This window comes from Theileria parva, chromosome 1, assembly GCF_000165365.1.
Source record: "Theileria parva strain Muguga chromosome 1, complete sequence, whole genome shotgun sequence".
NCBI lineage: Eukaryota > Apicomplexa > Aconoidasida > Piroplasmida > Theileriidae > Theileria > Theileria parva.
Genome location: NC_007344.1, coordinates 770312 through 796886, shown reverse-complemented (window position 1 = coordinate 796886; position 26575 = coordinate 770312). Strand labels below are relative to the sequence as shown.

Sequence of the window (26575 nt, the reverse complement as noted above, 5' to 3'; positions counted from 1 at the left end):
TGATAATTAATATATAATACTTTATTAAGTAATGTGTTAGAATATTAAATCTTATAAACATAATTTTAAGGGTAAATTAATGATATTTATCCCCATGGATAGAAACGTAGGAAGGTTTCATGATAAAAATTTGTAGAAAATTTACAATTTTTATTACCTGTATAATTTTTGTATTTAATTTAGTTTATCCCTTTAGAATCCCAAGAAAAAATAATCTCTTGACCCTAAACACCTTATCTTCACTAAACGCAGTCATGCCACTACCGAATCATACGGAATATAAGAGGGAATTTCCCCTGGAGGATGAAGTTCCCCTAAAGGAGTTTGATCCTGAGGTTTACGAGTTACTGGAACGAGAACGAGATAGGCAGCGATATTCAATTAATCTGATCGCTTCCGAGGTAATTTAATAAATTATGAAGTAATGTATAACGAAAATTTGTAGAATTACGCCAGTAGAGCTTGTATGGAGGCGCTGGGATCCATTTTCACTAATAAATACAGTGAAGGTTTGCCGGGGAAAAGGTACTACGGGGGCTGTAGATTCGTTGACGATATTGAAAACTTATGTATTAAAAGGTGCTTGGAGGTTTTCGGGTTATCGGACGAGGAATGGGGAGTAAATGTACAACCTCTTTCAGGCTCTCCTGCTAATTTAGCTGTTTACTGTGCACTACTCCAGCCTCATGATAAACTCATGGGACTCTCACTGGAGTCCGGCGGTCACCTCACCCACGGGTACTACAACGCCAAGAAGAAGGTCTCAGCCTCCTCCATATTCTTCAGCCCACTGTCTTACTTTCTTGATCCTAAAACTGGACTTATTGATTATGACGGTCTCGAAAAATCCGCCCAAGCATTCTGCCCTAAACTCATCATTGCAGGAGCTTCCACTTACTCTAGGTATTACCATACTTACAAATTATTTACATATTATTTATCAATTATTTACATAATATTTATCAATTTGCATATTATTTATTTATAAATTAGATTTATTTATATGTAATTTAATGAATTGGATTGAAAAAACTACAGATACATTGACTATAAGAGATTTCGGGAAATCGCCGATAGCGTTGGAGCATATTTAATGGCTGACATAGCTCACATTTCCGGTTTGGTTGCTGGAAGGGTTCATCCTTTACCCTTCGAGTACTGCCACGTAGTTACCTCCACAACTCACAAGTCGCTCAAGGGGCCAAGATCCGGTATCATCTTCTTCAATAAGAAGTTATTGCCTGATTTTGGAGAGTGCATTAATCAGTCAGTTTTCCCAACTCTACAAGGTGGACCTCATAATAATAATATTGCAGCTCTTGCAGTACAACTTAAACAGGTACCACCTACTATACTACTATAATATATATTTAATGGTTAACAGTTGACTATAGTTATCTAAACCGGAATGGAAAACGTATGCACAAAGAATAGTTGATAATGCAAGAGTGTTGGCGGCAGAGTTGGAGAAGAGAGATATGCCAGTTGTGACAGGGGGGACTGATAATCATACAGTAATTGTGAGTTTAAGGCCATTTGGAGTTACTGGGAGTAAAGCTGAGCTGGTGTGTGACCTGGTTAACATATCGATCAGCAAGAGTACAATTCCCGGGGATAAATCAGCATTTAACCCCTCTGGAATCAGACTCGGAACTCCATCACTAACATCAAGAGGAGCCTTCCCTCAGGATATGGTCTTTGTCGCTGATGTTATCAGAAAAGTTGTTGACATCTGCGTTAAAGTTCAAGGTACCTCTATAAACAGTTTACATATACACAATTACTTCATATATTCATACATAATTAATCCATATATTTATGCACAATTAATCCATATACTTATACACAATTGTTTCATATGGTTAATGTAATTTTTTTAGAGGAGAAAGGGAAGAAATTGGTTGATTTTAAAGTCGGATTGGATGTAAATGAGGATATCATAAAGTTGAAAAATGAAGTTGTAGAATGGATTAGCAAGTTTCCATATATAGATTAATTCTATTTTCTTGTAAAACTACACGCTATCTACTATTACCACTATATTTACTACATGTGTTTCCGTTGTAAATTATATTGATTTGTGTACTGAATCAACTCCCCATATACACCTGTTGTGTTTCATTGGATTCTATAAAAAAACTTGTTTAAATAATGTCTAATTTAAGAATCTGAGTTTGAGCTTGGTTGCGAGGTTTAAATTTAATCTGTGACTTCAGTGAGGTGTTTTCAACCCCGTTCAGTCACATATAAATCTCAATATGGGTATCAGAGCGGGAGTTCCAGGCCTTTTCGGCACAATTTCAGGCTTCAAAGTCACACCCTTTTGTAAATCAGCCCTCAAATTTCAATTAAACTTAAATCGCCTTATTTTTTCCACTAAATCAAAGTTATCCTCCAAGAACCATCTTAATCGTAATTTAGTAAACAGTAATATTGGTAGTAAACTGGACAATTTGTTACCAACTAATATAAACTTTACTTCACCAAGAAGATTTCATAGTAAATCACAAAATGTAGTTAATAAGTCAGGAGACCAATCTCCAGTATCTGACACTGGTAAGATGAGGAAGGGGTACATATCCCAGGTGATAGGTGCTGTTGTGGATGTCAGATTTGATGGGCCTCCTCCGCCAATACTTAACGCGCTTTGGGTTGACAATGATGGTACTAAGTTGTCCCTGGAGGTTGCTCAGCACTTGGGTGACGGCGTTGCCAGGAGCATAGCTATGGGTGCAACTGAAGGCCTAATGAGGGGTCAGGAGGTCCTTGATACTGGCTCTCCAATCACAATTCCAGTTGGTACTCCAACTCTGGGTAGAATTATGAATGTAACGGGGGACGCAATTGACGGCTTTGGCCCAATTAAATCTGAGCATCACTTGCCAATTCACAGGCCTGCTCCATCATTCGAGGACCAGAAGAGTGATGAGGCTCTTTTGATTACTGGAATTAAGGTTGTGGACCTTCTAGCCCCCTACGCCAAGGGAGGCAAAATCGGTTTATTCGGCGGTGCTGGAGTTGGGAAAACAGTCCTCATCATGGAACTCATCAACAACGTCGCGAATAAACACGGAGGATACTCGATATTCGCAGGTGTAGGTGAACGTACCAGGGAAGGAAATGAGCTCTACCATGAAATGTTATCCACTGGAGTTATCAAACGTACTATCAAACCCAACGGTATTATCACTATATTACCCAGTTTACTACGCATAAGCACATTATATTACTGATTTATCCATATTATATATTAAAATTAGTATTATGTATAGTGAAATTAGTTTAATATTTACAATATTACTATGTTTTATAATTTATGAATAGGTAAAGGTGACGAAGCTGATTTTACTGGAAGCAAGGCCAGTTTGGTGTATGGACAGATGAATGAGCCACCAGGTGCCAGAGCTAGAGTTGCGTTGACTGGTCTTACCGTGGCAGAGTACTTCAGAGATGAACAGAACCAGGACGTGCTTCTGTTCATCGATAACATCTTCAGATTTACTCAAGCAGGCAGTGAAGTCAGTGCCCTTCTCGGGAGAATTCCAAGTGCTGTTGGTTACCAGCCAACACTAGCCACGGATTTGGGTTCTCTCCAGGAGAGAATTACAACCACAAAGAAGGGCTCAATCACCTCAGTTCAGGCCATTTACGTGCCTGCAGACGATATCACAGACCCTGCTCCGGCCACCACATTCACACACTTGGACGCAACAACTGTTCTTTCCAGGCAAATTGCGGAACTTGGAATTTATCCAGCTGTAGATCCACTAGACAGCACCAGTAGAATGCTCAGTTCTCACATCGTTGGTGAACGCCAATATAACGTTGCAAGAGCGGTTCAAAAGATCCTTCAAGACTATAAATCACTACAAGACATTATTGCCATCTTAGGTATTTCAATTACTTATCCCACTTTATTATTTGTTATACATATTTTAGTTTACTTCGTACTATATATATATATCAACAACTTATAATCTATTATATACATATAACTTATATTATATTATATACAATATACCTGATAATCTATTACTTATATCCCGTTTTAATTATGTTAATGATAATTATAGGTATGGACGAGTTGAGTGAGGATGACAAGTTTGTTGTTGCCCGTGCAAGGAAGGTTCAGAGGTTTTTGTCACAGCCGTTCCAGGTTGCTGAGGTGTTTACTGGCAAGCCAGGCAGGTTCGTAGAGTTGCCCGACACCATTGATGGAGCAGAGCAAATCCTAAATGGAAGCTGCGATGACTTACCGGAAATGGCATTTTACATGGTTGGAGACATCAAGGAGGCTAAGGAAAAGGCTGTTGAAATGTTGAAAACTAGATCATAATCTTTTATACCACTATATATATATATATATGTATTTACCATACATCTATATACGCATATACTTATATACTAACCATATACACGTGCCTATATACACATTAGTATATAAACACATTTATATATGTATTTATATACATATTGGTATAGTATATTATTGGGTTATGATTTAAAAACACGTTGATATGACTTGAATAGAATATCAGATGAGTTGGACTTCTCAACCTTAGCTCTACAGTGGCTTTCAATGTGTTTGGTCCAAAGCGACGCCAAATCATTAAAGTATTTCTATCAAAAGTTAAATTAATAGTACTCACCTCAGTCTTAATTGATAGTAGCTCCTGAATCAAATACTCCTCGAGTTCATCATCAGCCTCAGTGGTTACAATGCTTGAAAATAACTAAAATCAAGTTAAAACATGCTAGTTACCTTGTTTATAAAAATCTTAAACGAGCTTGTCTTGAAGTGGTTGACATTGATGAAGTTAAGGAGCCTTAAACCAGAAATTTTATTCAGAATCTAAATTCAGATATGAATGCTTGTGGTTATACCATATGGTAGAACAATTTTGACAGTAAGGAAAACTGGTTTTGCGTGAGTGACTCGAAGTTTTTGAAATATAGTACAATGTTGTTGTTAATATGCCTTTTATATTTTTTACAAACATTCAAGTTTAACCTAAAGTGAAAATTATTAAATATATACAAATAAATAAATTAATACTATATATATAAATATAATAAATAAAGATAGTCTTACTTTGAGGTTAAAATTAACAAAAGTTTAATGTAGTAGTAGTTGAACTCCTTTTCAACCAAATAACAGTAAATGACGATGTTTATGACTTCATTAAACTAAACAATCCATTATATAATACTAGAGGGGATATTAAATAAATGTTTAGGGATTGAAATTTGTAAAATACCTGTTGAGTTTTAAGTTTAATTTTGAGTATATTATCTAGGGCGTTTTCAGGGCTGATTGAGTCCATGATGCAGATGAAAATTGTTTTCTGTATATCTTTGTTTAACCCAATTTTAGTAGCCTTTTTAATCAACTCATCCTTTCTACTGTTCTTTTTCGGAGCAATTTTCGTTTCAAACTCTGTTACGCCAGAATTGTTACCATCAGCACCGTCAGAATTATTGTTGCAGTTAATGATTGACTCAAGATTAATTGTCACTCTATCCATATTCAGCTTACTCTTTATCATGTTCCTACAACATAATTAAGTTAAATTAGTTGGATTTGGTACTTTAAATGGTCAAATTGTTCCAGGACGTTTTTGGACTTTTTGTTACTTTTCAACTCCTCCTCAATGAACTTTACTCGGTCTAAACAGGATTTTAAAAACTAATTTTATATTTAATTTTATTTAAAACAAAAAATTTATGATTCATTTTTAATTTATCTATATTTGTTAAGGAATTACTTGAAAACTCTTCATGTTCCTTCTTATACTTTTCTATCAAGTCGTTCAAATACCCAAGAATCTCTGAGTTCTTATTTATGCTTTGACCTAAACCAAAATGTACAGTTGTATATCTAAATATATATTGTAGTACCTGAGTATTTTAATAGTATGAGTAATAGCTGTAAAATGTCTTCATTTAAATTGGTTTTGGTCAAGAGCTTAATCAGGTGGAAAATGACGTCAATATCAATCACTTCATAGTAGTAAATTGAGCAAATGGATATGATTATATTCCTGACAACTAGTTTGTTTTCGTTAACTGGCGATTTCTGCTTCAAGTCACTATCTAACATCAATTCCAAGTTACTTTCAAGCTTTTCAAGTAATTTAGAAACAAATCTTTTTACAATCTACATAATATGTAATAGTTTTTATTGGTATGTAATTGTATGTAGTAGGGTTAGAGTATTGTAGTATAAATAAAAGTATATTTACTTACTGATGAGTTGAAATAGTTGGATAATGAGCAAATTAATGCGGACTGAGTTGCCACAAGTGAAATTACTACATTGACCTCATTGATAATCATGGTGATCACCACATCACAAAGGTTATCAAACAACTCATTTATAACTTGATTCTCTGATCCCTACACACATATACGGATTAGCTTATATTACCTTTGAAATTATCTTTGAATACATTTCACATAGTTGATTCACAATTACTGTATAATTGCCTTCTGATAATCTATTCACCATTCCTATTTGTTTCTTAATCACATCCGATGGATCAAATACTTCATCCTCTTCCAATTGTTCCTCATTATCCTCATCACCATCTTCATCTATTTGTTCGTCGTCATCTACATCTAATTCATCCTCATCCTCATCCTCATGACGTTCGTCCTCTGATTCTACTTCGTCATCAGTCAAATCTTGGTAATCAGGTTGATCAAGAGTGTAGTTGCGTAATTTGACAAGAGTATTGTTTTCAGGGTATAACTGCTCATTATCTAAAATATTTTCTTCGTCTGCGATAGTAGTAATGTTGGACAAAAAGTCTAAAAAGTCCTCATCAAAGCCATCCCTCAAGAATTCAGATTTCAACTCCTGTAATACGTCAACTTTACGACCCCTCTTGACAGTATCATTCTTATCACGGACATTTGGCTTATTTTTGAGAAGTTGTCGCTCTAAGTACTCAATTTCAATATCCTCAGGCGTAGATTTTATGTTATGGTCACTGTCAAATCTAACTTTTTTATCAGATTTTAATCCTTTGTTAGATTCGGGTTTATATATCGATTTCAACCCATTGTTTTGTACATTAGCATCGGTATTTACAGGTTTTACTACATTTTTATGAGAACTATTAATCATATTATTGGCATTTTTCCTCCTTTTAATCCACTCGAGTTTTTTTTCGTGTTTTAATCTCTTGGCTTCCTTCCTCTGTATCTTACGAAGCTTTTTTCTGGATTTGACTAACAAATAAGGTGATTAATTAATATAAAAAATACCACGCTTGATTTTATATCTAGACTCATCATCGTTCGGGTTAGATAAATGACTGTAGATGTCATTTGATATTCTAGAGGATTCCCTCCTCTTACCCTTTGACATATTTTTATTAATTTATCAAAATATAATACAAATCATCATAGAAATTAAATAAAATAGTATAATGAATAACTAAAAAATATTTTACAGAAAATAATAAATAAGTTACGGATGTTGTAAACTATGAAATTAAACCTAATAAAAATTAAAATTAAAGCTTAAACTATTTAATAAATAAACATGATAAATATTATATAATAGAATGTTAAGGATATAATTTGAGAATATAGTTGTTAAACGTGGAATCTCATAACTCAAAAATTGAAATTAAATTAAGTATAGTGAAGAGAATAGCTCTAATGTTTGACCAAAATATATTCTTTAAAAAACAAAATAAGTAATAAATTATAATTTAAATGTAAATAAAATAAGATTATGAATGTTTTCATGGAATCTTTCATGACCCCATCGGACTGAAAAATACATAAATATTCTCAATTTTACGGAATCTTTGAGGATTCTATTTATGTTGTAAACGCAGTTTTAATTGTACCTGTCTAGTTTGGTCTAGGGTGGTTATTTTATGGATTTTAATACTTGTGTTTTATTCTACACATTTTACACTAAACTCCAATTTCAGTTTTATCTAATTTAATCAGTTCAAATTTTATTTTAATTGTCTAAAAATATTTAATGTTGATTTGTGTAAAATATTTTTTAAATAATTGAAATGATGCCCATTTTTTCAAATTTGGCCCTAACACATTCGTCAATTTTGTTATATCTACTTCCAGAAATGCTGACAGATGGAACCGACCTATTATACTAACCAGGCCCTTAATGAGCCCACTTTACGTATATCCAAGAAAAGGTATTTTTAAATATTTACTCAATTGCATCACCTGTTACTGTTATTTACACAGTTATAATTAATATTTACACAATTAATAATAAATAACATGTTTAAAGTTGGATTTAGGTTGATAGGAAGGTATAAGGTGGCCTTTTTGTTCTTTTTAACGAGGTTAATTCTAATAAGTTGTTTGTTCCCGTTTTCTGAGTGTGTTAAAACTGATTTAAGCCAGGGAAGTTTTAGTATTTCCAAAAGGGGAAGGCAATTCCCTCCCCCCCGAACACTTTGTAACATATTTAAAACTTTTAATACTATTCATAAGTTTAGCCCAGTTGATAAGCTGAATATGATTAGTGTGAAAAGTTTAAAGGACATCTCAAACCTTAGAAATTTAATAAGGTTTAGATATAATAAAAGGGATAGAAATTATAGAAATCGCAGTTTTTACAAATGTCTGTTTGTTAGTAATTTAAATAAACCACAAATGGAAAGTGGAAAAATCATTGATGGCGGTTCTTTTTACTCATACCCTCCTACCAGTTACCCGAATATGCCTTCATATAATGGCTCATACGGACTGGATGAGTCTAACACGTTTGTTTCTAACCATTACAGGAACATGGGAGAAGATATAGTTGAGTACCTGAACAGGAAGAAGATCGAGTACAATGAGTCGCCAATAAAGTATACACTCAAGTTCTGCCCATTCTGCCCACCTCATAGATTTAAATCCGACAACCTCTTCAAACATGAAATTTTTAAAAACTCAGGTACACAAATTGTAGATATATACAATCACATCATAACAACCTAGTTATATAGGTTAGATATTGGTTAATGTCTGGTGTAGGAAATTCATATTGTCATCGTTGTGGATACAAGGGCAGTTTGTTTGATTTTAAGGCACACATGGGTGATTTACCAGGAGCATTTGATATAGCGTCTGATCCCATTACCAGTCCGTTCGGAGCAAAGAAGGTTCAAAAGGACCCAGATGTCACAATCGAGGACGTGAACAAGTTTGAAGACAATCTGTATAATAATCCAGAATATGCATGTGTATTGGATTATCTAACAAAGACCAGAGGCTTGAAACCTCATGTGCTTAAGAAATACCATGTGGGAGCAGGTTCATTCAAGTTCAAATCTGTAACAGGAAAACTAGAACAAGAGAAATGTGTGGTATTTCCATGGCTGTCAACTCCAAATAAACTGTACCCAAACGACGAAGTTGAAACACAAACTGATGACTCAGAGGGATTTGACTATAATAGAGAGTTTACAACAGATAAATTAAATGTAAATAGAATAAAGATAAGAAGTATATACGATAAGTCTAAGATTAAAATATTACCAAGAGGAGGTGCCTGGGGAATGTTTGGAGGTCATTTGATCCAGGAGGCACAGGAAAAGGATTCTATAGTGTTATCTGAAGGTGAACTTGACGCAATGAGTATATACCAGGAGACAGGAAGATTAACAATTTCACTACCAAATGGAGCAAACTCACTCCCGCTGGCACTATTACCAAAGCTTGAAAAGTTTAATGAAATTTATCTTTGGATGGACTTCGACGCCCCAGGACAGTCTAGCATATCACACTTTGCCAATAAATTAGGCATACAAAGGGTTAAAGTTGTACATCCACTCAACACTCCAACTACTACTGCCACCACCACAAAGGGTACCACAACTAGTACTAAAGGTGCTGGGACAACCACTAAAGGCTCTAAATCTACAACTGCTACCACACAAAAGACCACCAGTAAGATGTTGAAAGATGCTAATGAAGTGCTGTTGAGTGGAGGAGTGGACATGAATAATTACTTTAAAAACGCAACCGTAATGACACATTCACAGATTCTGACCTTTAGTGACATAAGACAGCTGGTGTACAACGAGTTGAGTGACCCTGTAACAACATGCGGTATCAAGAGCATAACCATGCCAGGGCTGTCAAACCTTCTAAAGGGTCACAGAAGAGGAGAATTGACAGTGTGGACAGGATCTACAGGTTCAGGAAAGACAACGCTACTCTCTCAACTCTCACTAGACTATTGCTTGCAAGGTGTTTCAACTCTCTGGGGATCCTTTGAAATTAATAACGTTAGACTCGCCAAAACTATGCTACGGCAGTTTTCAGGTACTAAAATTCACAATTACACATGCTGAGTTATATTATGGTATATTGTGTTATATAATTGTGTAGGAAGGAATTTGGAGAACAATTTGAACGAGTTTGATTATTACGCTAATAAGTTTAACGAGTTGCCATTACGATTTCTGAAGTTTCACGGAAGCACAAATATAGATATAGTGTTGGACGCAATGGATTATGCAGTTTACGTGTACGATGTGCAGCACATAATAATCGATAACCTGCAGTTTATGTTATCGAATTACTCAGGACCGTCACAAAACTCAAGTTTTGGAGGATATAGTAGCAGTAAAGATATATATGAGTTGCAGAACAGGACAATAGAGAAGTTTAGAAGATTTGTAACAAATAAGAATATTCACTTGTCGTTGGTTGTACACCCAAGAAAAGAAGCCGATGGGATTCAGTTGGGACTTTCAAGTGTTTTCGGTTCAGTAAAAAGTACACAGGAGGCTGACAACGTAATTATACTCCAGAATATACTTAATGAGTCGAGGTGTATTGATGTTAAGAAGAACAGATTTGCAGGTTTGCTAGGGAGAGTGTACTTTAAATTCGACCCGGTTTCTTTGACTGCACAGGAGTTTAAGGTAACAGAGTATTTGAATGAGTATACCACTAACAATTTTACAAAGCCCAAGGTTAAAAAAGATCAACCTGACACCCCAACAGTGCCCTCAGGAGGGTTTCCAATAAACGGAACACCTGAAACTAAACCAAAAGTCTCATTAAGTAATTTTAAGCTTAATTTACCCCAAGTTAATGGGTCTAACGTATCAAATGAGCCGATTGGTATTCCAAATGTTGGCACCATGACAAGTGAAGATTTACAGTCTAGACCCACACCTGCAACAAGTACAAACTATAAGGATAAAGAAAGAAATAATGTTGGATTAATAGGCATTGATCTACTAAACCTAAAACCAATCACACAACAAATCAATAAAATTATACAACAAAATTATACGACTTCCTCTAACAGTAATTCTGACAGCAGTGATAGTTCAGGTAAACCTGAAGGTGAAGATACAAGTGGTGATGATAATACTAACTCTAATCTGGTTGGAACAAATGATAACAGTAACAGCAGTGGAAAAGGAGGAAAACTAAAAACTAAAAGTGAATTGGTTGAGGAAGAATATTTGAGTATGAGAGGATTAAAGATAACCAAGAACAGTAGTATAAAGGAGATGAGAGATTTTGTAAAGAAGAATGGATTGGGGGAGTTGGTAAAGACTGCAGGAAAAGGCATTAAAAAGGACGCAATATATGAAAATATCAGGTCAATAATACCACAATCAGCAATAATAACTACTAAACCAACTGAGGAAGAAGTAGAGTCTGTTAAAGAGGATTCGAGTGTTGATACTACTAAGGTTGAAGATGAGAGTAGCGCAAGGTCAGATGTTCACTCATTTGGTGTTAGTACCAGTAAGTCACTATTAAAGTTAGAACGTGTTAACGTAACACCAAACAATGATATTACTGAATTTAAGCTTAAATATCTGAGTAAATTACCAAAATCACTCTACAAAGGTGAGCCCCCATCTTCGAGTAAGCCAACTCCTGTTACCACTGGTGATCAAGTTTCAATTCCAGTTGACGTGTATTATAGTGTAAATTTCGACCCACTGCTGATTGATGGGATAATATATGTGGACAGTTACGACAAACTGCAATCTTTGGAACCGCTTTTTAAGGACCCGAAGGCAGTTGGAGTTGACATTGAAACCACAGGCCTGGACCATAACACTAATCAAATTAGACTAGTGCAGCTGTCAGTACCAAACCAACCAAGCCTAATCATAGACCTCTTTAAGCTTAGTACTAATAATCCAGATGCCGAAAGTGTCGTGCCAGGAAGAAATGAGTTGATAAAATGTGAATGGTTGAAGAAATTATTCAAGAGTAAGGAGACAGTAAAGGTGTTCCACAACGGTAAGTTTGACATAAATTTCCTAAGAGTGTATGGGTTTGAATTTGAAGGACCGATATTTGACACAATGGTGGCAAGTAAGCTTTTAGTTGCAAGCAGATACATAAGCTGCAAGCTAACACATGTGTCTGAGCGTTACCTCAATATTGTGCTTGACAAGACCCAACAGTACTCAGACTGGTCAACTCTACAGCTATTCGAGGAACAGCTTTTATACTCTGCCAGAGACTCATTTGTTCTACTGCCACTATATGTTATTCTGGAACATTTGCTTAAGATCAATAACCTCTCTGATATAGCAAGTGTGGAAAACAAGTGTATCCTAGCAACTTCTGACATGGAGCTTAACGGAATCCAAGTTGACGAAGATAAACTAAAATTTTTACAAGATGAGCTCAAACAGGAACATCAAGAAATTTCAAATACCCTCTACTCGCAACTTAATCAAAGTATTTTATATGAGATATAGTACTAATTATGTAGTTAGCATTAGTAATAGATTGTATAACATTTAGTACTAATTATATAGTTTCCAGTACCAAAAATTTCCATTATTCATTAAATAGTTTCTAGTAATGTAGATTAACCAATGTTTAGGTGAAATAAACTTGAATTCACAAAAGCAGGTGTTGGAGAAGTTACAGGAGCTGAAAATAATGGACAAATCCAAGAAAAAGATTATAAGTGATACGAGTGAGTCTACACTAATAAGGAACATGTCAAACCCAATCATTTCATCCTTGCGAGAATATAGAAAGGCTAACAAAGCTTTAACTGCTTTTACACAAAAACTGCCAAACCACATTAACCCAATCACAAGTAAATTATCTACATAGTTCACTAGATACTAGTGTTGTAGGTAAACCAAGTAATAACAATGTTTTAGAGAGAATATATCCAAATTATAACCAGCTGGGAGCGGAAAGTGGAAGATTCAGTTGTGACGGGCCTAACTTACAGCAGGTTCCAAGAGATAAGAAGTTCAGAGAGTGTTTCGTAGCCCCAAAGGGCTCAAAGTTTGTCATTGCAGACTTCTCACAAATTGAGCTGAGAATTGCAGCAGAAATAGCAAACGATCCCAAAATGATACAAGCATATCAACAAGTATTTGAATTCCCAAGTTATATAGTTACTTCTCCAATACCATATCATTTATAGTATTTTTTAGAAAGTCGATTTACATTCTCTGACTGCAAGCATACTGAAGAGTAATTTTTTATTTAAACAATTAAATTATTAATACAACCAATGTTCCATTAGATAAGAATATAAATGACGTGAACAAAGAGGAAAGACAGTTGGCGAAAGCAGTGAATTTCGGTTTAATCTTTGGAATGTCTATAAATGGGTTGAGGATGTATGCGGAGACAGGCTATAACTTAAAGCTAACTCAGAATGAGGCTAAGGAAATATACACTTCATTTTTCAATAATTTTAAAGGGATCTTAAACTGGCACAATTCCGTAAAGGTATTATTGAAATTGTTCAAATTGTGTTTAGAATAGTAGACCGACAATGGTTAGAACCCTGGGGAATAGGTTATCAGTCTTTGAATCCTTTTCATTTACACGTTCCCTAAACTACCCAGTACAGGTTTCTAAAAACAATCATTTGAAGTTGTATATTAATGTGTTTAGGGTACATCTGCAGACATTACAAAGGAGACAATGGCTAGGCTGGTTGACTTGGTGAAGCCGCTGAATGCTAAGATTATCATATGCGTCCACGATGAAATAATACTTGAAGTCCCCGAAGATAACGCAGAAAAGGTTGGATTTTATCATTAACTGTAGTTTAGGCACTGAAAATGTTAATTGACACTATGGTCAAATCTGGCGAAAAGTACCTCAAGAAAGTCCCTGTAGAGGCCATGGGCTCAATAGGAGACTCATGGGCAGATAAATCCTAATTTATAATAAATATACATGGCTGATAAACCGCAAATACTACATTAAGGGGATTCATTCCACGATTTAATTAGTGTTTGTATAACTAATTCAGAGAGTAGTTTGTTTTGTTGGTTCTTTTTTCTTTGCTTATCGGGGTGGCATGCCAATAAAGCTTTTCTAACAACAATTATACGTATATTTTCGTAAAAATATTTATATATATCTATGTATACAAAGGAAACTTGTAGTATGATTTAATGGAGTCCTTATCCGAGACTAAAAAACTTAGAGGCATAGATTCACACTCCACATCTTCCCATAAAACCTGAAAAAATAAAAAGAAATCTCAAGTACATTTTGTATGGTTGATAGCAGGGTTCGAATATCCTTGAGTTTCCCATCAGCTGTGTGTGACCATTTACCAACTTTTTGAATAATTTCTTCCCTAACTATGGAAATTAACAGTAAAACTAACCTAATGAAGAAACGGGTTCCTTATGTTCTTCATATGAAGATTTAATTTTAGTTTCATTTTTATTAGTTTCAGAGGATTTTTTAAAGTCAAAATTGAAACTACTATCATGGATAATATCTACTGGTTTGATTAAATTTAGGGCATTTAAGTCGGGGAGATAAATCTTCAGGTGTACAGTACCGTTAAGTGTGTAAAGAGAATTGTTTAAGTTGGCGGAAACCCATACTAACTTATCATTTATAGGATCTTTAGGTGATGTAATAGTATCAAAGTTTATATTTTTACCATCATCATTAGAGAATTTATCTGAAACCTTAGAATTATTATTCTTGGAAGTATGAGATGAGGCTGAAAGTTTATCCAAGTGGGTCAGATTATGTAATGAAGGGAAATATTGAGTAAGAGGAACAAGCACAAAAACGCGGAAATGCTGAAACGATTTGGGATTAAAGCCATAGTACATTGAAAGATGTCGTAAAACATCCAAAGGAGAAACTGAGTTTTTTGAGCATAGGAGTGTACACATAAAGTCAGAATTGAAAGAATCGGAGGAATTAACAAAAGAATCTGAATTAAAAAAGTAATCCCGTTGATTTAAATCGGGATAAATTGAATTATGATTTAAAGAATCAAGGCATATTGAATCGGAGGATGATTTAAGATAAGAAAAACGAATAAATTTGTAAAAAACTAACGTTCGATCAGTAGAAAATGATGTGTTAATCATTTTATTAAATATATTTTACACTAAGGAAATGAATAAATTAAAAATCATGATTATATGAAGAATAAAAAAGAAACAGAAACTCAACAAAAAGCCAAAATCAGAAGAAGTATATAAAACTACAAAAAAGGAATTTAAAATTAAAAATAAATCACATTTTATTATAAAAAACAATATAGATGAATTAAAACAACTTATCGGTTCATTAAGTAGTTTTGAGAAAGTGCTGAGGCACTATAAGATTCAAAATTTCATTTAAATTTTAATTTTTTCTTCTTATTTTTATTTGGTGTAAATTAACATGAAATTAAATTTTAATTTTTGAAAAAAGCAGTTAAATGTGTTATGACACAGCCCTAAACATTAGAATGCTTTCCCTTAAATATTTTTTTCTCAGTTAGTTTAAAATGGAAGACGAATCGTACCCATCGACTTCAGTAATTGACATGAGTAATGTCGATGATATCGAAAACATGTTTGAAAAACTTGTGAGTAGACAGAACAGGTTTACAAAGGAGTTTGAGAACAATATCGAAATATGCTGTACACAGCTTAATAAGTTAAAGGATATAAGTAACAATGATACTATAAATCTGCTAAACAGCCTTTATAACTCTAAGTTAACTGTTGATAGTCTCAGGTTAATCCAAAATGATTATGAACCTTGTTCAGTTTGTAAGACGGTTGAACATGCTCCTCTGAACTATAAGGAAGAGAGTAGAGAAAGGATAAGAAAGAGGTCAACAGACCAGTCTGATGACTATTTTGAGTTCATGAGTAGGACGAAAAGTTTTAGAAACACGCGTTTTTTCTTTGATTTTAAAGGTTCAGCCCACCCAAGTGACCCTGAATCGTTCAAAAAGGAGGCCAGTAACACTTTTCATAACAATAAATTTTCTGACTACTTTGTATTCTTAATTAACGAAAGGCCTACCACTGATACAAGCACTTTTAAAAAATTTACATTCAACTCATTTAAATCGTTTGGAGCTCGTTTTTTAGAGTTAATCATTAGCTTCTTCCCGCTTTTTAATATAACTAACTTTTCAAACCTTATTATCGTAGTACAATGGTTTTTATATATTCTAAGGGTTTTAGTTCTTAGAAAAATTTTTAAGCAAACAGGTACTTTTATATTGTATACATTCTCTACTTAAATATATATAATTAACTATAAGTATTTTAATACAAAATTAATACAAATTGATTGTAGATATTGAGAATGAGAGTAAACAATTTGGAGCATTTAGTGGTCAGTTATTGAGGGACAATCTGGAGATTCACAGGATATTCACATCCACGTTTTTCCACAATTCATTTGCTCACCTGGTTATTAGTACAATGATGCATTTGAGGTTCAGCTCAGTATTCGAGAAGTTAAACGGGATACTGGCGACAATTTTCGTCTACCTTTCAAGCTCAGCCTACGGGATGATTGGAGTGTGCTGGATTACACCTGACACTTTACAGGCAAGTGGTTTCGCAGGGGATTGGGGAGTAGCAGGAGCTCTACTAAGTAGATTCTTCCTATTTCCCTTTTTGGTTCACCGAGAATACCAAAACATAACAAACGTAGTTGTTAGTTACATATGCCTGTTCTTTCTGAAAACTATTGGTAAAGGAAGCTCAATTGTAGTCTTGGCACACCTGTTAAGTGCGATTTCAGGACTTTGCATGGGTACAATGATTAATATAAGATCAAAAACAAACAAAGTTTCAGGATTAAAGAGGCTCTTAACTGACTTTGTGTGTTCATGCGCGCTACTTGTGGTTCCCATCTTCTCAATCTTCATGCTTTTCACATCCAAAGGACCAGACGATCATTTTTATAGATAAAAACGAGGAATACTGATAGAATACAGGGTTTCTGTCAATTTTGGCCCAAATATATATGGAGTATTATTGTCGTGTTGGGTTCCTACCTATTCTTACCAAAACTTTGTCATTTCTTTTAATTGGTTTTTTGTTTTTTAACTGAAACCCTAGGAAATTTATTTTAATAATTGTTAGATCCTGTTTCAGCCCTAGGTGCCGGGTATATTTCATTAATCGTTGTAATATTGTGTCTACTTTATAATTTTTCTTTACTATTTTATTAAGTTTTAATTCATCTCTATTTTATTACTTAGAATCCACATAATAATGTACCTTTCCCCGGCCTCAACCCGGATTCATTCGTCTTCTACTTTTACACATTTTCCAGAATCTTTATCTCCTGTTTCCATTTTAAACTCCATTAAACCTCTTTAATTTCTAAACTTCAACTTATTTCTGGGATTCTTTAACAAATTATCTAATAAATTGTTTGTTCTCTTCTTTTAAATTTATCACTCGACCTATTTTTAATTGTTTTCAACTTTATTGATTTTAATATTAATAACAAACGTTAATCTGATTAAATGTTACTGTCCTGAATGAAATTTACCCGTAATTTCTTTCTGATGTTGTTAGGATTTGACAAATGGATACTAAAACATTGGCTCCAAAGAGGTCTGTGATCTACTTGAGCCCGTATGTCAGGAATTCCATAAACGAAACGCCCTATTTTTACAAAAACACTTCAAATGATACTAATGGTGATACTGATCATAGGAATGACTCACGGCTAGTCCACTCAAGAAAGTCTATATCTCCTACCGATAGTGATAAAACTTCATCAACCCAACCAGATGATTCTCCTGAATCTAATGAAAATGGTGTTAAAAGAGGTCCGGGTAACTCTAGAAGAATTAACCGAGAGATTTCGAACTCCTGGAAGAAGAAGGTAAATAAGCATATTGGAGGCCAGTTTGACCAGAGCAAACGTCTGTTTGTTTCAGCGCTATGGGCCTATCTTGAGATTAAAGATTCTGCAAAAGTTGATTCTGATAAGTTCAACTGCTTCAGACTACTTTTTGGACCAGAAAATACTAAACATAAACTCTTCAATAACTGTAGTAAGAATTTAAAATCGCCTAACAATTTGAACAATAAGAAAATTTTAAACAATAATACTAATGGCAATGGTAATTATATTGAAGAGATGGAAGAACTTACTTCTGACTCCAAAAGTAGTAGTACGAGTAGTTCGGACAATGAAATGGAATCACCGATTTTACAGAACAAATCTGAAGATAAACCATTAGTTGATAGTGATAAAGCTTCTAAAACTCCAAATTTCGACTACTTACTTGACAAGAGTTATCCTTTGTCATTTGAATTTAAACTATTGAAGAAGTGTATTTCTTTTTTCGAGAGTCACGGTCTTGTGGCTAAGGTGAGGAAGTTACCTCCAGAATCTTTCACTGATGATTCGACTACGTCGAGGCGCACTTCAAGAATTCCCACGATCACTACCACCTACCCATCATACCACTTTATTACAAGGCAACGGAGACATATGATTGAACAGATTATGCGCTCAAAGTCATTTTTGGAGACGGAATTTAATCTGCACTCAGACCCAAGAAACTCAAGATCACCCTTTTCACTCTTTGAACCTCACCCCAAAACCCTATCATACTTGCAAGACGTTGTTAGTGATCTCAACGACCACGATTTCACAGGTATTTCAGTACCATATTTATCACTAAACATATTTGTCAGTTTAAATATTTATCCCAAAACCTATTTATTTTTAAATTTATTATTTAAACACCTCACTAATTTTTCACAACCTCAACAATATTTAATGTATGTTTAGGGTTGTTTATATCAGTTAGCACCGAACCTTTTAAGTCTAACACTCAGTTTGGTATGATTAAGAGGACGAAATTAGTAGCTTGGAGCTTAGTTGAGATCCTGGAAACCAATGAACGGTGCCTAAAGTGTATTTGGGTACACCCGCTGATTTCAGCAAATGGAACCACTGACCTCTTGAGAGCCTTTATACCATTTATTATCATGTCATCGTTTTCAGTTAGACCACCGGAAATCGACTTTAACCATAAAATGATGTTCTACTCATGGTTGTCGGATTTTGATCTTTTCCCGAGACAGGCACTTATTTTACTCACAAGTCCTTACAGATTTGCACTCGAAAAACACTACGATTGCTCTGATCGCACTCAAATTCACACTTGCTCAACACACTCACTGTACTATAACACTTACCTATATGAGCATAATTCGACGGATAACCCAAATTCACGCTCGTCATCGTCTTCTGAGAATTACAACTCAGGTGACGAGGATGAGTACATGGACAACATGTACAAAAATTATCTAGGTGAATATAAGAGTTACATTTCAAGGGATGTAAAAATCTGCCAATGCCATGAAAACCCTAACTGGAATGACTTGGAGCAGGTACTCTTTTCTTGCACTGAAAAGACCTTCCTTGACTCGATTCCTAGGTGGCTCCAGTTAATTAAGAGAAATCGCTCAGTTTACTTGGAATATGACATCCGTAAAGTGATTACTCAAGAAACCTATGAAATGGAGACTCCTCAGGAGATTAAAATCGCAGAATTTGCAGGCCTTGATAATAAACACGTCCAGGTATTTCTTTACACATTTTCCAACAATTCATTAGTTAATCATTCAAGAATTACTCGTCCTATTACTCATTAGAGTTATCTTTTTACTATTTTTACTCATTAATACATTATTTAAAAATGCGTAGGATTTAATGGCAAATTTGTATGGCAGTAAGTGGCATCAAAGGTTCAAGCAGAAGTACATAAAGATATTCAAGTCAGAGGAACATACCACAAAAAACCATACTCAATCAGATGTAGAAGTTGTAAAAATCAGAAGACTTAGCCACAGTTAATTTAATATACACTATATATGCTAATTCATAATACGTTACCATATATTGTATAACTAACAATATTCAATTATCAGTAACCATGCTGGATTCATGTAAACTAGGATTATAAGTAACAAGTGATTATCTCCCGGTGGAACCGAAGCCTTTACTTCCTCTTAGAGTTTCATCTAACTCGTCAACAACCTGAACAGATAAGAAATAACTTAGGTTTGGGCAATACCTCAAACGTTATTGGTTCTCCGTCATATGAAACCATTTGAACAAGTCTGTCTCCTTTCTTAACAGTGTAAGGGAAGTCCTTAATGTTATCGAGTGATAACCTCAGCTCACCTCGAAACTGAGGGTCAATAACACCAACTGAAAATTATTTAAAAACTTAGCCAAAGAATACACATATTTATATAACGAATACACACATTTATGCAGTCATCATAATAAAATAGAGTATGAGAAAAAACTGAAAATATGTTAAATGTACCTGAATTTGATAATCTGAGAGGTGTTTTAGCCATACTACTTCTAGGAAACATTAACCATCCTACGGATTTGCCTGTGCTTCCGTCTTCCAGCTTCTTGAAGGCCGAGACTCGGACACCCAAATTAATAATAGACGTATCGTGAGCCTCAACTGTGTGGTCTTCGACGCAAAAAAGGTCCAAACCGCAGTCGCCTTCGTAAAATGACTTGTGATTTTGGTACAAAGCCCTGACTTCGTCGTTGTTAGGCTTCAGAAGAACGTGCATCATCCTTTTAATCAGGCAAAGGCTGGGGAATCCAGTGAGTTTAATCTTTGTGAACCTCGAAAATGATAAAAATAAATTATGTGTAAAAGCTAATAACAAGACTTTGCAATATAGGGTTCGAGGAAATTTTTTTGACAATTTTACGACATAAAGGGTTAGAATCGCCAGATTTTTTTAAAATATTATTTTCACATTAATTTCCATTCAGTTATGTAATGTTTTTACTAGATACTTTATCTAATTTTGTTCACATTTATTCTAATTCTAAATTACATACATTTATCTTGTTACAATAAATTCATCCTAATAAATTTTACATTATCAATTTAAACTCCAAAACAATGTTTTAAGAGATAAAATACACCGATATTCTTTAACTGTTTTCTTGGAATCTATAAACTGCATTCGTTACCATTAGTTTCAATGGCTGGTTTATAATCAACATGTTTAATTTGCGTCCTTCGATAAATTTTCATTCCTCTACTCTACCTTCTCCCCGCCCTTCCTTGTTTACCTGTTCTTGTTGGTGAGGGTGAAGGATTTCTCCTTCCTCTGGTTAATAACCTTGCCGATCTTCTAGATCCTGTATCACCGTCACCCCCTCTTGACGGGTCACCCTTTGTCCCAGTCTCCGACCTTCTCTTTCCAGGTGTTGGCGTTTCCTCAGGTTTCGGGGTTACTGGTGCTGAAGTTCTTGGCGTCCCCCTTGTGGTTATATCTTTACTTCCTCCTGGTACGACAAATGGTGGTCTACGTGGAATAGTAACTGTTGTCGGTCCTCCAGATCTCTTTTTTTTCGATTCTGACTCGTCTCCTGATTTTGGTGATGTTTTAGTTGATCCCGATGCTCCAGTTCCTTTACCCGAACTTGAAGTTGAAGACGATCTGGGTTTCTTACTAGGTTTACTGGGCACAGGGATTTTTGATCCTACCTTACGAGGTAACATGCTTACAGGTGTTTTAAAGGGGTCACCCAATGGACCCGATGATACAGGCGTTATACCAGATGTTGAACCTATACCTCCCTTACCAGGTCCCGTGGCTACTGGTGTCTTAAGAGGTCCTCTGCCTGGACCTGATGATTTAATTGGTAGTTTAGATTGAGACGATCCCGGTAGTCCTAAAGGGCGTCTTACGGGTTTTGGTTTATCTCCACTTCCACTGGCACTTCCACTACCACTTCCACTGGCACTTCCACTACCACTTCCACTGGCACTTCCACTACCACTTCCACTGGCACTACCACTACCACTTCCACTGGCACTACCACTACCATCACCCTGGCTTTGTTTAGTTTCCACCACACCTGATCCAGAAGTAGTAGTAGTTCCAGATCCCGATCCTGAACCTCCACTTCCATCATCATCTTTTTTATCTTTTCCTGTAGTTTTATAACTTCCATCATCATCATCCCCTTCTTTTTCTTCATCCTCATCCTCATCCTCATCCTCATCCTCGTCATCGTCACTTCCATCATCCTCATAAAGGTGCTTAATCTTTCTCTTTTTTGGTCTCCTTGGAGTTTTCCCCGGCCTATCGTAAAGCAAGAATGGTCTTTTCTTTTTAAGAGGATCAGGTCCTTCAGGTCCTTCAGGTCCTTCATTCTCATCATCGGTTAAGAAGACTAATTTGGGTGTTTTTAATTGAAATAAACCGCCTTTATCAGGTTTTGGAACATACGGCGTCGACTCTGAAATAATATTAGTCTGTTGTCCCTAACTTACGATCTATTGGCAAAGGTTTTTCAGGCAGCCCATCATCACCTTCTGGTTTCGGTTTCTCAGGTGTTCCTACTTTTGTATCTTCCTTTTTCTGATCACTTTTATCTTCTCCAGGTTCGGGTTTCTTTCCCTCTTCAGGATGGTCGTCAGGATCCTTTCCATCAGGTTCCTTCGGTTTTTCTGGTTCCTTTGGAGATTCAGTATCCATTGGCTCTGTTCCCTTTGAATCTTTATCTTCTGGTTCCTTAGTATCCTTATCTTCTGGTTCCTTAGGAGGTTCAGTATCCATTGGCTCTGTTCCCTTTGAATCTTTATCTTTAGGATCTTCAGGTTGTGGTTTCGTATCATCCTTTTTATCTTCTGGTCCCTTAGTATCCTTATCTTTAGGATCTTCAGGTTGTGGTTTCGTATCATCCTTTTTATCTTCTGGTCCCTTTGAATCTTTATCTTCTGGTTCCTTTGGAGGTTCAGTATCCATTGGCTCTGGTCCCTTAGTATCCTTATCTTTAGGATCTTCAGGTTGTGGTTGTGGTGTTTCTGGTCCCTTAGTATCCTTATCTTTAGGATCTTCAGGTTGTGGAGTTTCTGGTCCCTTAGTATCCTTATCTTCTGGCTTTTCAGGTTGTGGTTGTGGAGTTTCTGGTCCCTTTGAATCTTTATCTTCTGGTTCCTTAGGAGGTTCAGTGTCCATTGGCTCTGGTCCCTTAGTATCCTTATCTTTAGGATCTTCAGGTTGTGGTTGTGGTGTTTCTGGTCCCTTAGTATCCTTATCTTTAGGATCTTCAGGTTGTGGTTGTGGCTCCGGTTTTGGGTCAGTTTCCATTGGTTTTACTGGATCAGATTCTTGTTTCCCCTTCTTACCAGAATCCTCTTGGTCAGTTGGGGTCTCATCCTTTTTCTCACCGTCTTTAGGTTGTGGATCAGCTTCTTGTTTTCCTGGGTCCTTAGTATCTTGTTGGTCCATAGGCTTTGATTCGTCAGACTTTTTATCTTCTTTAGTATCCTTATCTTCTGGCTTTTCAGGTGCAGGTGTTGGGTCAGGCTGTGGTACTGGAGTTGGTTGTGGTGCAGGTGTTGGTTCAGGCTGTGGTACTGGAGTTGGTTGTGGTGCAGGTGTTGGTTCAGGCTGTGGTACCGGTTCCGGTTCTTTAGGTTTTTCTTGTTCCTTTGGGGAGTCCTTACCTTTAGTATCATCACTTTTATCTTCTCCAGGTTCGGGTTTCTTTCCCTCTTCAGGATGGTCGTCAGGATCCTTTCCATCAGGTTCCTTCGGTTTTTCTGGTTCCTTTGAAGGTTCAGTATCCATTGGCTCTGGTTCCTTAGTATCCTTATCTTCTGTTTCCTTAGTATCCTTATCTTCTGGTTCCTTAGTATCCTTATCTTCTGGTTCCTTAGGAGGTTCAGTGTCCATTGGCTCTGGTCCCTTTGAATCTTTATCTTCTGGTTTTTTGGGTTCAGGTACAGGTGCTTGCTCAGGTTGTGGTTGTGGTTGTGGTTGTGGTTGTTGAGCAGGTTTTGGTTCAGTCTTGGATTTAGGTGTTCTAGGTTTAGGTACTGGTGGTCCCTTAGTTTCTGGTTTAGGTTTCCCATCACCATCTGATTTAGGTGTTCTAGGTTTAGGTACTGGTGGTCCCTTAGTTTCTGTTTTAGGTTTCCCATCACCATCTGATTTAGGTGTTCTAGGTTTAGGTACTGGTGGTTTCTTAGGATCTGTTTTAGGTTTCCCATCACCATCTGATTTAGGTGTTCTAGGTTTAGGTACTGGCGGTCCCTTAGATTCTGGTTTAGGTTTCCCATCACTATCCGTCGTGCTTTTAGGTTTAAATCTCTTTTTTTTACCCCCTTCCTCGCCATCACTATCAGAATCATCGTCTTTCTTGCGTTTCTTTTTTTCCTCGGCTCCTTCCCCTTCTTTTTTTGAGTCTGGTTCATCGGTATCTCCATGACTTTCTTCTTCAGGTTCACCATCAGTTTCCGATTCTACTTCCTCAATAATTGAGTTGAGTTCAAATAGTACGGACAAGTCAAGAGCTTTCATTTGATCTGATTTTATTTTTTCAGCTGTTTTTGTATCATCTTCTAGCAAACTCCTTACAAGTGCTTCATTCTCTTCGCCTTCTTCATAATCCTCTTCTTCAGTTTCACCAATAGCCTCTTCAGGAGGTTCCGGTCCAGTTTGATCACCTTCACCTGTAGATTCAGTTGCGAATAACCTTTCAACATCTCTAAAATGAAGTGTTGAATGGTGTAAAGGATCAACATTTTTTTTATCTGGAGACTTATCTGGATCTTTAGCTGGATTTTTATCAGAAGCGTTAGATATTTTGAGGAAAGATAATATAACAATCGACAGCAACAAAAGCCTCATTTTAAAATTTTTATTATACAATTATTATATACTTCATAAATATTAAAAATTTATTTCATCTATGGGGAATTTGTATATTTTAGATCTACAACGACATCCAATTCTCGGAAGGTTCTCGTTAAAATAATTTTAAAATTATTCCAAAACATTATGTACAGATTCAAATCCTGTTTATTTAACGTTATTTGGAGCAATTTTTATTTTTTAATTTTCTTTTCAGAGGCAATATTTTATATCGTTGACGCACAAAATGTGAGATCGACACCCTTTTTTCTAAAAATATTTTTTCATAACCCAAACTTAAATAATAGAATCAAATTCCTTCCTTTAAATTAGTTATATTCACATAAAAAATTTTGTTTCATTAACATTTTAAGATCCACCTGTGTGATTGTTGTTTTATTGATTATCTAAATTACTAACCTAGTTTATAATATATTAATACTTTATTATATTTATAATACACTGATTTTGTCTCATTGTATTGATTTTGAATAATTTAAGTATAGGTCGGATTTAATTACTTCGGGCCAGAAGTCTGTGTGCCTGAATTATCTTTAACTTTATCATCTTCTTCCATTTCTCTGAATTTTGCCCTTGTTACAAAATTCGGTAAGAGTTCACTCATGTATTCTTTATTCTGAAATGGAGCCTTGGTATCCTTTATGGGTCTTCTAACTTGAGGTTCGGTCTGAGCTTCACTAGTTCTTAGGTTTTTACCTCTTTCTTCATAGGAATCTGGTTGGTAGTCTGGTAATGGATAATCCAAATCCACAAAAGGGTCAAATGACAATAGAACCCTAGTCACCAAAATGTAGGTTTCAGCTAATCTTTCGTGTTTGTCCTTTGTTAAGACTATGTAAGTGTTACTTTTCTTTTCCTGAATTATCATGAGTTTCATAAGTTGCCTGTTAGCTTTAGCTCTCCAAATTTCTGAATCTCCATCGTAAATTTCATCTATGATTACACCTGGTTTTACAGTGACGTCGTTGTATATTACTCCGTTAATCTCCTTTTTATCAAAAACGAACAAATTTCTGCTGATCTGACTTGTTATATCAAGCGAATGATACATCTTTGAGGGATTATTCCTCTTATCGATTTTTTTGAGGTCATCACCGGGTGTACAAATTACGACCCTCGATACCTCCAAAGCCATTGCTACAATCAATATAAGCTTCATTCTCAAAACTTCAAGAATGAGTTCAGAATACTATCTAAGTGATAGAATATTTTAATATACTTAGTTAAATCTGGAATATCCAGATTTATGTTCAATTCTGAACCTTTATACAGTTCAGACTTACGATACGACAATAACTAGTATATTGTAGAATCTATATATTCTTTATTAGCATCTTCCCTTTAAGAATTTAAACGAATTTACCAAACCCGTTTTTGAAAAATCTTTATCAAGGAACTTTCCTTATGATAGACTTTTATTGTAGCCTTACTGACCTCTTGTATCAATACTAAGTATAATAATATAAAATTTTTTCGGATTTAAATTTAATATCCGAGTTTTATTTAATTGTATTTAATGACCACATTACACATTGCGTTATTGTTAGTAAATCCAACATATATTATGCAATTGCTTGCAAATGGATTCCACTGTGCATGGTTTAGAGCTTAAACCATCTCGA

General features: G+C 35.3%; 10 protein-coding genes across 10 annotated transcripts; 5 read left to right on the top strand and 5 right to left on the bottom strand.

Moving 5' to 3' along the window:
• The first annotated feature begins 88 nt into the window (after positions 1 to 88).
• Positions 89 to 2014, top strand: SHM3 (Serine hydroxymethyltransferase 3). Its single transcript, XM_760824.2, has 5 exons — positions 89 to 401; positions 446 to 903; positions 1039 to 1339; positions 1395 to 1749; positions 1881 to 2014. Exons 1-5 carry the CDS (start codon positions 120 to 122, stop codon positions 1994 to 1996), a joined length of 1512 nt encoding a protein of 503 aa, XP_765917.1. The 5' UTR covers positions 89 to 119; the 3' UTR covers positions 1997 to 2014.
• A 111-nt stretch (positions 2015 to 2125) lies between these two features.
• ATPB (ATP synthase F1 subunit beta) lies at positions 2126 to 4352 on the top strand. The gene is made up of 3 exons (XM_760823.2): positions 2126 to 3180; positions 3325 to 3891; positions 4074 to 4351. Exons 1-3 carry the CDS (start codon positions 2259 to 2261, stop codon positions 4334 to 4336), a joined length of 1752 nt encoding a protein of 583 aa, XP_765916.1. The 5' UTR covers positions 2126 to 2258; the 3' UTR covers positions 4337 to 4351.
• A 119-nt stretch (positions 4353 to 4471) lies between these two features.
• On the bottom strand, positions 4472 to 7433 carry TpMuguga_01g02475 (uncharacterized protein). The gene is made up of 12 exons (XM_061305232.1): positions 7270 to 7433; positions 6428 to 7233; positions 6247 to 6396; positions 5899 to 6157; positions 5766 to 5852; positions 5589 to 5667; positions 5259 to 5550; positions 5093 to 5187; positions 4885 to 5011; positions 4763 to 4852; positions 4650 to 4733; positions 4472 to 4620 (listed from the first exon to the last, which is right to left on the bottom strand). Exons 1-12 carry the CDS (start codon positions 7370 to 7372, stop codon positions 4495 to 4497), a joined length of 2298 nt encoding a protein of 765 aa, XP_061161953.1. The 5' UTR covers positions 7373 to 7433; the 3' UTR covers positions 4472 to 4494.
• A 562-nt stretch (positions 7434 to 7995) lies between these two features.
• On the top strand, positions 7996 to 14359 carry PEO1 (DNA polymerase family A family protein). The gene is made up of 11 exons (XM_760820.2): positions 7996 to 8180; positions 8289 to 8932; positions 9013 to 10305; positions 10372 to 12705; positions 12854 to 13075; positions 13143 to 13360; positions 13425 to 13464; positions 13517 to 13725; positions 13757 to 13849; positions 13894 to 14025; positions 14055 to 14359. Exons 1-11 carry the CDS (start codon positions 8116 to 8118, stop codon positions 14163 to 14165), a joined length of 5361 nt encoding a protein of 1786 aa, XP_765913.1. The 5' UTR covers positions 7996 to 8115; the 3' UTR covers positions 14166 to 14359.
• TpMuguga_01g00385 (uncharacterized protein) lies at positions 14192 to 15394 on the bottom strand. The gene is made up of 4 exons (XM_760819.2): positions 14621 to 15394; positions 14500 to 14594; positions 14388 to 14470; positions 14192 to 14322 (listed from the first exon to the last, which is right to left on the bottom strand). Exons 1-4 carry the CDS (start codon positions 15345 to 15347, stop codon positions 14208 to 14210), a joined length of 1020 nt encoding a protein of 339 aa, XP_765912.2. The 5' UTR covers positions 15348 to 15394; the 3' UTR covers positions 14192 to 14207.
• Positions 15395 to 15751: 357 nt separating this feature from the next.
• On the top strand, positions 15752 to 17288 carry TpMuguga_01g02460 (Rhomboid family protein; the record flags this gene model as incomplete). Its single annotated transcript, XM_061305229.1, has 2 exons — positions 15752 to 16469; positions 16558 to 17288. The coding sequence occupies 2 exons, from the start codon at positions 15752 to 15754 to the stop codon at positions 17178 to 17180; spliced, it is 1341 nt and encodes a 446-aa protein (XP_061161952.1). The 3' UTR covers positions 17181 to 17288.
• On the top strand, positions 17278 to 20113 carry TpMuguga_01g00382 (uncharacterized protein). The gene is made up of 3 exons (XM_760816.2): positions 17278 to 18889; positions 19027 to 19823; positions 19948 to 20113. The coding sequence occupies exons 1-3, from the start codon at positions 17806 to 17808 to the stop codon at positions 20095 to 20097; spliced, it is 2031 nt and encodes a 676-aa protein (XP_765909.1). The 5' UTR covers positions 17278 to 17805; the 3' UTR covers positions 20098 to 20113.
• Positions 20114 to 20145: 32 nt separating this feature from the next.
• On the bottom strand, positions 20146 to 21003 carry dut (Deoxyuridine 5'-triphosphate nucleotidohydrolase). Its single transcript, XM_760815.2, has 3 exons — positions 20576 to 21003; positions 20318 to 20454; positions 20146 to 20280 (listed from the first exon to the last, which is right to left on the bottom strand). Exons 1-3 carry the CDS (start codon positions 20841 to 20843, stop codon positions 20218 to 20220), a joined length of 468 nt encoding a protein of 155 aa, XP_765908.1. The 5' UTR covers positions 20844 to 21003; the 3' UTR covers positions 20146 to 20217.
• A 115-nt stretch (positions 21004 to 21118) lies between these two features.
• TpMuguga_01g00380 (uncharacterized protein) lies at positions 21119 to 24956 on the bottom strand. Its single transcript, XM_760814.2, has 2 exons — positions 22565 to 24956; positions 21119 to 22530 (listed from the first exon to the last, which is right to left on the bottom strand). Exons 1-2 carry the CDS (start codon positions 24927 to 24929, stop codon positions 21326 to 21328), a joined length of 3570 nt encoding a protein of 1189 aa, XP_765907.1. The 5' UTR covers positions 24930 to 24956; the 3' UTR covers positions 21119 to 21325.
• Positions 24957 to 25367: 411 nt separating this feature from the next.
• TpMuguga_01g00379 (uncharacterized protein) lies at positions 25368 to 26112 on the bottom strand (the record flags this gene model as incomplete). The annotated part of the gene is made up of 1 exon (XM_760813.2): positions 25368 to 26112. One exon carries the CDS (start codon positions 26110 to 26112, stop codon positions 25450 to 25452), a length of 663 nt encoding a protein of 220 aa, XP_765906.1. The 3' UTR covers positions 25368 to 25449.
• Between the last annotated feature and the right edge of the window lie 463 nt (positions 26113 to 26575).